The 12,585-nt window shown below is 45.3% G+C and overlaps 1 protein-coding gene across 13 annotated transcripts in view; it reads left to right on the forward strand.

Moving 5' to 3' along the window:
• Positions 1 to 12,585, forward strand: part of megf11 (multiple EGF-like-domains 11) — a 568,089-nt gene that overhangs the window by 523,816 nt on the left and 31,688 nt on the right. For 12 of the 13 annotated variants that reach the window (XM_068018269.1, XM_068018258.1, XM_068018261.1 and 9 more), the window contains 2 exons: positions 8,133 to 8,261; positions 12,365 to 12,493. In XM_068018269.1, coding sequence (XP_067874370.1) covers positions 8,133 to 8,261; positions 12,365 to 12,493 — 258 coding nt within the window. The remainder of the gene's footprint in view (positions 1 to 8,132; positions 8,262 to 12,364; positions 12,494 to 12,585) is intronic. The other variant, XM_068018268.1, reaches the window with a different exon arrangement.

Consider the following 12,585-nt stretch of genomic DNA (forward strand, 5'->3'; position numbering starts at 1 on the left):
CTGGCATGGACACGATGGGCTGAAGGGCCTGTTTCTGTGCTGTATAACTCAATGACTCTATGTTTAAAAATAAGGGGTTGCCCATTTAAGACAGAGATGAGGAGAATTTTTTTCTCTCAGAGGGTCATGAGTCTTTGACACTCTCTTCCCCAAAAGGCGGTGGAAACAGTCTTTGAATATTTTTAAGGTAGAGTTAGATAGATTCTTAATAAGCAAGGGGGTGAAAGGTTATTGGAGGTAGGCGGGAATGTGGAGTTGAGGTTACAATCTGATCAACCATGATCTTGTTGAATGGCAGAGCAGGCTCAAGGAGCCGAGTGGCCGACTCCTGCTCCTAATTCGTATGTTCATATTAGCCCTTTTAATTATTTTCTGTCCCTGTCGTTGATGATTTATGATTTAATGATTTATGTACAGGGATGCCCAAATCTCTTTGGACCGCCATTGTTTCTAGCTTTTCACCATTTAGAAAACATTCTATTCTATCATTTTTGGGCCCTACATTGGGCAAAATTATGGCAAATGAATTTCATTTATTTAACCTGTTAATATCTCTTTGTAATTTTAAGATTCCATTTATGTTGCTTACGAACTTTGTGTCATGGGCAAACTTGGATATGTGGCTTTCCATCCTATCATCGGAGTCGTTAAGAAATATAGTGAATAGTTGAGGCCTCAACACAGATCCTTGTGGGATGCCACTAGTCACAAGCTGCTAATGAGAGTACCTGCCCATTATCCCTACTCTCTGTATCCTTTTATTAGAGTTCTTTGAGGAAGTAACAAACAACATAGATAAAAGGGAACTTGTGGATGTGGTGTACTTGGATTTCCAGAAGGTATTTGACAAGGTGTCACACCAAAGGTTAAACAAAATAAGAGCCCATGATATGGGGGTAACATATTAGCATGGATAGAGGATTGGTTAGCTAACAGCAAACAGAGAGTAGGCATAAATGAGTCATTTTCAGATTGACAAGCTGTAACTAGTGGAGTGCCACAAGGATCAGTGCTGGGGCCTCAACTATTTACAATCTATATCAATGACTTGGATGAAGGGACCGAATGTATGGTTGCTAAATTTGCTGATCACCCAAAGATAGGTAGGAGAGTTAGTTGTGAAGAGGATATAAGGAGTTTGCAATCTGCAAAGGGACATAGATAGGTTAAGTGAGTGGGCAAAGATTTGGCAGATGGAGTATAATGTGGGAAAGTGTAAACTTGGCCATTTTAGCTGGAAAAATAGAAAAGCAACATATTATTTAAATGGAGAGAGATTGCAGAACTCTCAGATGCAGAGGGATCTGTATGTCCTAGTACACGAAACATCAAAGGTTATAATGCAGGTACAGCAAGTGATTATGAAGGCAAATGCAATGTTGTCGTTTATTGCAAGGGGAATGGAATATAAAAGAAGAAATGTTTTGCTGCAGTTGTATAAAACATTGGTGAGATCATATCTGGAATCTTGTGTATAATTTTGGTCTCTTTACTGAAGAAAGGATGTAATTGCATTAGAAGCAGTTCAGAGGAGGTTCACTCGACTGATTCCTGGGATGAGAGGGTTGTCTTATGAGGAAAGGTTGGACACTTTGGGTTGAGTCTAGAAGAATGAGAGGTGATCTTAGAAATAGGACGATAGATGAATGTGTGGCTGAGGAGATGGTACAGGAGGAAGGGCTTTAGTTTCCTGGATCACTGGGTCTGTTTCTGGCAAAGGTGGGACCTGTACAGGTTGGACGGGTTGCACCTGAACCGGAATGGGACAAGCATCCTCGCTGGGAGGTTTGCAAGTGCTGTTGCGGGGGGGATTTAAACTAATTTGGCAGGGCGATGGGATACAGAGTGGAGATACAGTAAGGGATAATATAGAACAGAAAGTGAGTCTGTCTGGAAGGCAGAGCAAATATAGACCTGGTAAGGATCAAGTGAAAAATGCAGGGTTGGATTGCATCTATTTTAATGCAAGGAGTCTTACTAGTAAGGCAGATGAATTGAGGGCATTGATTAGCACATGGGATTATGATATTATTGCAATCACAGAGACATGGTTGAGGGAGGGACAGGACTGGCAGCTCAATATTCAAGGGTATAGAATCTTTAGATGCGACAGTGTTGGGGATAAAAGAGGAGGTGGCATTGCATTGTTGATCAAGGAGTCAATTACTGCAGTAAGGAGGGATGATATCTTAGAAGGTTCCTCCAATGAGGCCATTTGGGTACAATTTAAAAACAAAAAGGGGGCAATCACTTGACTGGGAGTGTATTACAAGCCTCCAAACAGTCAGGAAGAGATAGAGGAGCAGATATGTTGGCAAATCTCAGAGAGGTGTAAAAATAATAGGGTAATAATAGTAGGGGATTTCAACTTCCCCAATATCACCTGGGATAGTCTTAGTGCAAAAGGCTTAAAGGGGCGGAATTCTTATAATGCATACAGGAGAGCTGTAAAAGAGGAAATAGTGAGAGTTCAGAACCAATATGTACCCATTAAGGTGAAGGGTAGGACTAACAGGCCCAGGGAACCCTGAATGTCAAGGGATATAGAGGATTGGCTCAGGGGAAAAAGGAGGCTTACGGCAGATCCCAAGCGCTGAAAACAGCGGAGGCACTAGAGGAGTATAGAAAGTGTAGGGTGGCACTTAAAAAAGTAGTTAGGAGAGCGAATGATAGAGGGGACATGAAAAAACACTGGTGGGCAAGATAAAGGAAAATCCTAAGGCGTTTTAAAAGTATATTAAGAGTAAGAGGATAACCAGGGAAAGAGTAAGGCCCATTAGGGACCAACGTGGCAATCTTTGTGTGGAGCCGGAGGACATAGGTGAGGTTTTGAATGATTACTTTTCATCGGTGTTCGCTATGGAGAAGGACGATGTAGGTGTAGAGATCAGGGAGGGGGATTGTGATATACTTGAACATATTAGCATTGAAAGGGAGGAAGTGTTAGCAGTTTTAGCGGGCTTAAAAGTGGATAAATCCTCAGGCTCAGATGAGATGTATCCCAGGCTGTTATGTGAGGCAAGGGAGGAGATAGCAGGGGCTTTGACACAAATTTTCAAATCCTCTCTGGCCACAGGACAGGTGCCAGAGGACTGGAATGTGGTACCATTATTCAAGAAGGATAGCAGGGATAAACCAGGTAATTACAGGACAGTGAGTCTACATCAGTGTTTGGGAAAATATTGGAAACAATTCTGAGAGACAGGATTAATCTCCACTTGGAGAGGCAGGGATTAATCAGGGATAGTCAGCATGGCTTTGTCAGGAGGAGATCGTGTCTAACAAACTTGATTGAATTTTTCCAGGAGGTGACTGGATGTGTCGATGAGGGTAAAGCAGTAGATGTAGTCTACATGGATTTCAGTAAGGCTTTTGATAAGGTCCCGTATGGGAGATTGGTTAAGAAGGTAAGAGCCCAAGGGATCCAGGGCAATTTGGCAAATTGGATCCAAAATTGGCTTAGTGGCAGGAGGCAGAGGGTGATGGTCGAGGGCTGTTTTTGTGAGCAGAAGCCTGTGACCAGTGGTGTACCACAGGGATCGGTGCTGGGACCCTTGCTGTTTGGAGTGTACATTAATGATTTAGATGTGAATATAGGAGGTATGATCAGTAAGTTCGCAGATGATACTAAAATTGGTGGTGTCGTAAATAGTGAGGAGGAAAGCCTTAGATTACAGGGAGATATAGATCTTCTGGTAAGATGGGCGGAGCAGTGGCAAATGGAATTTAATCCTGAGACGTGTGAGGTAATGCATTTTGGGAGGACTAACAAGGCAAGGGAATAGACAATGGATGGTAGGACTCTAGGACGTACAGAGGGTCAGAGGGACCTTGGTGTACTAGTCCATAGATCACTGAAGGCAGCAGCACAGGTAGATAAGGTGGTTAGGAAGGCATATGGGATACTTGCCTTTATTAGCCGAGGGATAGAATATAAGACCAGGGAGGTTATGATGGAGCTGTATAAAATGCTAGTTAGGCCACAGCTGGAGTACGGTGTACAGTTCTGATCACCACACTATAGGAAGGATGTGATTGCACTGGAGAGGGTGCAGAGGAGATTTACCAGGATGTTGCCTGGGCTGGACCATTTCAACTATGAAGAGAGACTGCAAAGGCTAGTTTTGTTTTCCTTGGAGCAGAGAAGGCTGAAGGGGGACCTGATTGAGGTATACAAAATTATGAGGGGCATAGGTAGGTTAGATAGGAAGAATCTTTTTTCACTTAGCGGAGGGGTCAAGAACCAGGGGGCATAGATTTAGGGTAAGGGGCAGGAGGTTTAGGGGGGAATTTGAGGAAATAATTTTTCACTCAGCGGGTGATTGGAATCTGGTACACACTGCCTGAAGAGGTGGTGGAGGCAGGAACCCTCATCACATTTAAGAAGTATTTAGATGAGCACTTGAAACGCCATAGCATACAAGGCTACGAGCCAAGTGCAGGAATATGGGATTAGAATAGTTGGCTGGCACAGAGACGATGGACTGAAGGGCCTATTTCTGTGCTGTATAACTCTATGACTCTGTGACTCTATCTCATTGAAACATGTAAGATCCTGAGGGGACTTGACAGGGTGGATGTTGAAAGGATGTTTCCCCTTGTAGGAGAGACTAAAACTAGGGGACACAGTTTAAAAATAAGGGGTCTCCCATTTAAGACAGAGATGAGGAGGAATATTTTCTCTCAGAGGGTTGTAAGTCTGTGGAACTCTCTTCCCCAGAGAGCAGTGGAGGCAGGGTCATTGAACATTTTTAAGGCAGAGGTAGACAGATTTTTGACAAACAAGGGAGTCAAAGGGTATCAGAGGTAGGCAGGAAAGTGGAGTCGGGTCCACAAACAGATCAGCCATGATCTTATAGAATAGCAGAGCAGGCTCGAGGGGCTGAATGGCCTACTCCTTCTCCTAGTTCGTATGTTCATATGTTGCGCTCAGCCAATTTCCTAACCAAGTCAATAGTTTGGCTTCAATTCCACGAGCAAACAGTTTCATATGAGGGTCTTTATAAAATGCTTTCTTTAAGACCCTATCAATAAAATCCATAGACATTCCCATCTGTTACTTTAGTCACCATTTCAAAAATTTCAATCACGATTGTCAGGCATGATCTACCCATTACAAATCCATGCTGACTGGCACTCCCTGGTCAGCTGAATATTTTCAAGGTGTTGAGTCACCCAGTTCTTAATTATAGACTCTAGTAATTGCAAATAACAACAACTTTCATTTATATTACACTTTTAATAAAACAGCCAATGGCACTTTACAGGAGTGTTATGGAACAAAGTTTGACACTGAGCCACATGAGATATTAGGCCAAATCACCAAAAGCTTGATTAAAGAGATAGTTTTTAGGGAGCGTCTTAAAGGAGGAAAGAAAGGAAGAGGGACAGACCGATATAGAAAGGGAATTCCAGAGCTTAGGGCCTGGGCAGCTGAAGACACAGCTGCCAGTGGTGGAGCGATTAAAGTCGGAAATGTTCAAGAGGCTAGAATTGGAGGAACACAGAGATCTAGGGGATATTGTAGGACTGAAGGAGATTACAGAAATGGTGGGTGGGGGGGGAGGGGTGGTGGCAGTGGCGGGGAAGGCAATTCAATAATTTGAAAATGAGATGAAAATTTTAAAATTGAAGTGTTGCTTGACTGGCAGTCAATGTAGATCAGCAAGCAGAGGGGAGATGGGTGAACGGGACTTGGTAAGTTAGGACACGACAACAACAGTTTTGAATGACCTCAGGTTTGTGGATGGTGACCAGGAATGCTTTACAATAATCAAATCTAGAGGTAACAAAGACATGGATGATTTTTCAACAACGGTCTATCATTCTAGAAATCTGTTTATGAATATATAAGCATATAAATAGTCTATAATTCCCTGGTTTCCCTTTCTTGCCTTTCTTAAATAGCGAAGTGACATCCCAATTTTTCAAATTGAGAACTTTGGAAGATTATGGTGTAGGCAACTGCAATGTTCTTACTTACTTCTTTAAAACCCTAGCTATAAACTGACTCTGTATCACATGAAATTCTTTTTTGAATACATCCCACGAATCTTCTGTTGTCTTATCCATTAACAAGCAAATAGTCTCTGTCTTGAAGTTAGCCTTACCTAAATCTAGAATCTTAGTAGCTGTTTTGTGGTTCTTCCTTTCAAACACTATATTGAACTCGATTACATTATGATCGCTATTAGATAAATGTTCATGCACATTAGGCCGTTAACTAAATCCAGCTCATTACTCATTAATAAATCTAATATGGCATGCTCCCCTGTTGTTATAAGATATATTGTTGCAGAAAACTATCCTGAACACACTCAGGAACTTCACTAACTTTGTGACATGAGCTAGTCTGAATATCCCAAACTATATCAAAGTTAAAGTTCCCCATTAAAACCACTCTAATACCTGCATTTATACATTCAGTCACTTCACAGCTGCTACAAGTGGGCCTACAGTCTTATACTCATTTCTATTTCTTAATTCTACCCATAAAGTCTCCACTGCCTGTTTACCTCTCATTATATCCTCTCTTATCATTTAAGTGATTTCATTCTTCATCACTAAAGATACTCCTCCCCTTTACCATTTTCCCTAGCTTTCCTGTGGACCTTGTAACCTGGTTTGCTTAGTTCCCAGTCCTGACCATCTTCCAGCCATTTCTCAGTAATGGCTACCATGTCGTACCGTCCAAATTGAATTTGTGCCTGCAATTCATTCAGTTTGTTACATATACTCCATGTGTTTGTGTAAAGAATGCTTATTTGGGCCACACCCCCTAATCTGTCTTTCTACTCTAATGTTATACTCATGCAGTTCTTATTTCTTTCTCCAGGTTTAATGACTTTACATCTTTTAGATTTTCCTTTACCTGTAATGCTTAAAGCACAATCTCTGACTGTTAGCCTCCTCTCTTCCCTTTTGTTTGTTTTCAAACTATTATTTGTACTACCTTTTCCATATGAGCCCTCCTCTCCATTTATTAATGTAAAGTCCTCATGACTGCCCTATTTACCCTTTCTGCTAGAACCCTGATTCCAGCTGGGTTCAGGTGGAGCCCATCCTAACAGTACAGTTCTTTCCTGTCCTAGTACAGGTGTCAGTGTCCCAAGAAATGGAATTCCTCTTCCCACACTACTCCTTCAGCCACTTGTTCACCTCCCTAGTCTGCTTATCCCTACACCAGTTTGTGCATTGCTGAAATAACAATCCAGTGTTTATAACCCTTAAAGTCCTGTTCTTTAATTTAGTTCCCAGCTCCTGGTGCTCTCCGAACCAGACCTCTCTACTAAATTGTTGGTTCTAACATGGATCCTCCCCTTCCCTCTTGAATAACCTTTTAAGCTAGTTTGAGATCATCCTGGCACCAGGTAAGCAGCATAGCATGTGGGACTCTTGATCCTGCTTACAAAGGATCCCTAATAATTGAATCCTCCACATCTATCAGATTATGCTTCCCATCCCCTTCCTCCACCTCCCTCCCTTTGGACAACCTCCTGCTCCAAGGTGCCATGGTCCACATTCTGGCTGTCCTTTTTATTTATTTAGAGATACAGCACTGAAACAGGCCCTTCGGCCCACTGAGTCTGTGCCGACCAACAACCACCCATTTATACTAATCCTACATTAATCCCATATTCCCTGCCACATCCCCACCATTCTCCTACCACCTACCTACACTAGGGGCAATTTACAATAGCCAATTTACCTATCAACCTGCAAGTCTTTGGCTGTGGGAGGAAAACGGAGTACCCGGCGGAAACCCACGCAGTCACGGGAAGAACTTGCAAGCTCTGCCAAGGCAGTACCCAGAACTGAACCCGGGTCGCTGGAGCTGTGAGACTGCGGTGCTAACCACTGCGCCACTGTGCACGTTGACCATCTTTATTCTTATCCTCACAGATAGCAAGTACATGTGCCTGTTGGATAGGATCAGTTTCTGCCGATTCTCGTTCTCTATCTCACTTGGGTTCCCCTTACTCTGTACACTCTCAGTCACATGAACACCATTCTGATCCTGCATCTTGCTAAGAGGCGTGCCCGAGATCTGGAGCAAACTATCCAGATACTGCACTCTTTCATGTAATTTTTGTTTTTATTTTCTTTGTTCATCGGTTTCTCTTTCTGTTCAGCTTGCCTGCCAGGTTATTGGGGCCCCAACTGTATCCACACATGTAACTGCCATAACGGAGCAGTGTGCAGTGCTTATGACGGAGAGTGTCGATGTACACAGGGCTGGACTGGCTTGTATTGCACACAGAGTGAGTACCAGTTTCAATTGAAGCCTTGTGCAAACCAAAGCCACTCTGGAAAGAGTCCGCCATCTTGTGGAGAAACAAGATAACACAGCGGGCCCTTTCTTGAAGTAAATAATCAGTTCCCATGTTTAGAAATAAATTGGTGAAATCATTACTCTGTAATACACTTACATGGTCCTGATGTTTTATCAGCCAATTTTATGGTATCGGGGCTTTTATCAACATGTGTCAATAAATCTATATGCAACAACTAATTCTGGAGTCTCTAGACACCAGGGTCAATATTTCAATATTTCGCTCCAAGTCAAAAATCAAGAAATGCCCATTTTTCATTATAATTGACGAGCCGCTACTGAAATTACCGGAACATATGATTTGGAAACCTGACCTCATGAGAATGGGATTTAATTAGTTTTAAAGAGAAATAGTTGTCTCTCGAGACAAGGAGGCCAAAGAAGAAGAAGAAGTAGCCAACCAGAGGAAGGAAAATACAGCCTGAAGTCTACACACAGACTCTGAGGGCAGGATTTTCAGTCCCATATGGGGGCAAGCACAGAGGCAGGCGGGCATGTAAATTCGCACCTCCTGCTGGTATGCTGGTTTCGGTTAGGCAGCTCCATCCTGCCCTCGGGCCATTTTCCCCGAGGCAGAATTGGAGTTGTCAGGGCTATCTGCCGACAGGCAGGGGATAGCCAATTAAGAATAGTTAAAGGCCAATTGAGGCCTGTTGTCAGAGACCGGGGTGCCAGGGCTCCATGCAGGCTTTCAGGCCCTCTCCTCCTGTCTGGCCTCAGCTGCGGTCACAGGCCGCCCTGTGGATGGGTTCCACCTCCACTGTGGTGGCCCGGCTGCGAAGGGCATTTTTAAATTTAAAAGTTTAAAAGTCGGAGAGAGTGCACCTCAAAATGGAGACACCTTCTCTATATTTCTTAGCTGAACTCCAAGCTACAGCTTCTTCCGAGCTGAAGGCCCTCCGATTAACCTTCCAGCTTCGAGAGGTCACCCGCCATCCTTAACTGGACAGTGAGCCTGCCCTCTGGCCAATAATTGGCCAATTCGGGGAAAATCATTGCCAGGTGACTGTTTCCCACACAGTGGCCTGGGTTTTGTGCAGGAGGCGGAGGTGATGCTCCACGTTGACCATCTTTATTCTTATCCTCACAGATAGCAAGTACATGTGCCTGTTGGATAGGATCAGTTTCTGCCGATTCTCGTTCTCTATCTCACTTGGGTTCCCCTTACTCTGTACACTCTCAGTCACATGAACACCATTCTGATCCTGCATCTTGCTAAGAGGCGTGCCCAAGATCTGGAGCAAACTATCCAGATACTGCACTCTTTCATGTAATTTTTGTTTTTATTTTCTTTGTTCATCGGTTTCTCTTTCTGTTCAGCTGTTCATCACCAGGGTGATGCTCTGGTTTCCTGGCTGGGAGACAAATTGTGCACCTTTGCTGCACCCGTATAAGAGACATCCACCTTAGGGATGGAAATGACTATAGTTTGGGACAAGGTCTATTGCTTTCGTGAGAACGCCAAACACTTTCTTAATACACTTAATGCTGGTGTATGTTTAATGTTATTTTTTGCAAATATAATTTGTGACATAAAGCAGTGGATCACCACAGTTATCCTGCAGATGAGATGAGACTCCCTGTAACTCTCTGTTCCTACCCTCCCTGTCACTCTCTACTCCTACCCTCCCTGTCACTCTCTGCTCCTACCCTCCCTGTCACTCTCTGCTCCTACCCTCCCTGTCACCCTCTCCTCCTACCCTCCTTGTCACTCTCTGTTCCTACCCTCCCTGTCACTCTCTGCTCCTACCCTCCCTGTCACTCTCTACTCCTACCCTCCCTGTCACTCTCTGCTCCTACCCTCCCTGTCACCCTCTCCTCCTACCCTCCTTGTCACTCTCTGTTCCTACCCTCCCTGTCACTCTCTACTCCTACCCTCCCTGTCACTCTCTGCTTTTACCCTCCCTGTCACTCTCTGCTCCTACCCTCCCTGTCACTCTCCCCTCCTACCCTCCCTGTCACTCTCTGCTTTTACCCTCCCTGTCACTTTCTGCTCCTACCCTCCCTGTCACTCTCTACACCTACCCTCCCTGTCACTCTCTACACCTACCCTCCCTGTCACTCTCTGCTCCTACCCTCCCTGTCACTCTCTGCTCCTACCCTCCCTGTCACTCTCTACTCCTACCCTCCCTGTCATTCTCTGCTCCACCCTCCCAGTCACTCTCTACTCCTATCCTCCCTGTCACTCTCTACTACCCTCCCTGTCACTCTGTTCCTACCCTCCCTGTCACTCTCTACTCCTATCCTCCCTGTCACTCTCTGCTCCTACCCTCCCTGTCACTCTCTGCTCCTACCCTCCCTGTCACTCTCTGCTCCACCCTCCCAGTCACTCTCTACTCCTATCCTCCCTGTCACTCTCTACTACCCTCCCTGTCACTCTCTGTTCCTACCCTCCCTGTCACTCTCTACTCCTACCCTCCCTGTCACTCTGTACTCCTACCCTCCCTGTCACTCTCTGCTCCTACCCTCCCTGTCACTCTCTGCTCCTACCTATCCTGTCACTCTCTTTTCCTACCCTCCCTGTCACTCTCTGTTCCTACCCTCCCTGTCACTCTCTACTACCCTCCCTGTCACTCTGTACTCCTACCCTCCCTGTCACTCTCTGCTCCTACCCTCCCTGTCACTCTCTACACCTACCCTCCCTGTCACTCTCTGCTCCTACCCTCCCTGTCACTCTCTGCTTCTACCCTCCCTGTCACTCTCTACTCCTACCCTCCCTGTCATTCTCTACTCCTACCCTCCCTGTCACTCTCTGCTCCTACCCTCCCTGTCACTCTCTCCTCCTACCCTCCCTGTCACTCTCTGCTTTTACCCTCCCTGTCACTTTCTGCTCCTACCCTCCCTGTCACTCTCTACACCTACCCTCCCTGTCACTCTCTACACCTACCCTCCCTGTCACTCTCTGCTCCTACCCTCCCTGTCACTCTCTACTCCTACCCTCCCTGTCACTCTTGTACTCCTACCCTCCCTGTCACTCTCTGCTCCTACCCTCCCTGTCACTCTCTGCTTCTACCTACCCTGTCACTCTCTTTTCCTACCCTCCCTGTCACTCTCTGTTCCTACCCTCCCTGTCACTCTGTACTCCTACCCTCCTTGTCACTCTCTGCTCCTACCCTCCCTGTCACTCTCTGCTTCTACCTACCCTGTCACTCTCTTTTCCTACCCTCCCTGTCACTCTCTTTTCCTACCCTCCCTGTCACTCTCTTTTCCTACCCTCCCTGTCACTCTCTACACCTACCCTCCCTGTCACTCTCTGCTCCACCCTCCCAGTCACTCTCTACTCCTACCCTCCCTGTCACTCTCTGCTCCTACCCTCCCTGTCACTCTCTGCTTCTACCTACCCTCACTCTCTTTTCCTACCCTCCCTGTCACTCTCTGCTCCTACCCTCCCTGTCACTCTTTGCTCCTATCCCCCTTCTCATTCGTTGCTTGCATTCTGCACAATACTGTTGCTCCAACATTCTCCACTCATGGCTGCTTCAAATCTCCATAGTTGGCAGTGTTTTGTGAGCTGTAGTTTATTTTATTTTTATTTTTTTTATTTAGAGATACAGCACTGAAACAGGCCCTTCGGCCCACCGAGTCTGTGCCGACCATCAACCACCCATGTATACTAATCCTACACTAATTCCATATTCTTACCACATCCTCACCTGTCCCTATATTTCCCTACCACCTACCTATACTAGGGGCAATTTATAATGGCCAATTTACCTATCAACCGGCAAGTCTTTGGCATGTGGGAGGAAACCGGAGCACCCGGAGAAAACCCACGCAGACACAGGGAGAACTTGCAAACTCCACACAGGCAGGACCCAGAATTGAACCCGGGTCGCTGGAGCTGTGAGGCTGCAGTGCTAACCACTGTGCCACCCAATATAATATAACCTAAGTTTAAAGAATGCTCCAACAGACTTCAGTTCTTGGACCTCTGGTCTCCTCTTCTTATTTCTTGATCCTCCTTAAGGGGTGGAATGTGATAGTGAAGAAAATAATTGTAGAACTCTTTCTAACAGAGGATTTATGTTCCAGGGTGCCCACTGGGCTTCTTTGGAAAAGATTGCATCCGACTCTGCAAATGCCAAAATGGAGCAGACTGTGACCATGTGACAGGTGAATGCATGTGTCGAACAGGATTCATCGGGAAACACTGCGAACAGAGTGAGTGGGACAGGAGAAGCATGCCATTCAATGCACGCACATTCTTTGCACGGCACAAAGTAGACAGCACCACCAGGCATCATGTGCACCAC

The sequence above is a fragment of the Heterodontus francisci genome, chromosome 38 (assembly GCF_036365525.1).
Source record: "Heterodontus francisci isolate sHetFra1 chromosome 38, sHetFra1.hap1, whole genome shotgun sequence".
Taxonomy (NCBI): Eukaryota; Metazoa; Chordata; class Chondrichthyes; order Heterodontiformes; family Heterodontidae; genus Heterodontus; species Heterodontus francisci.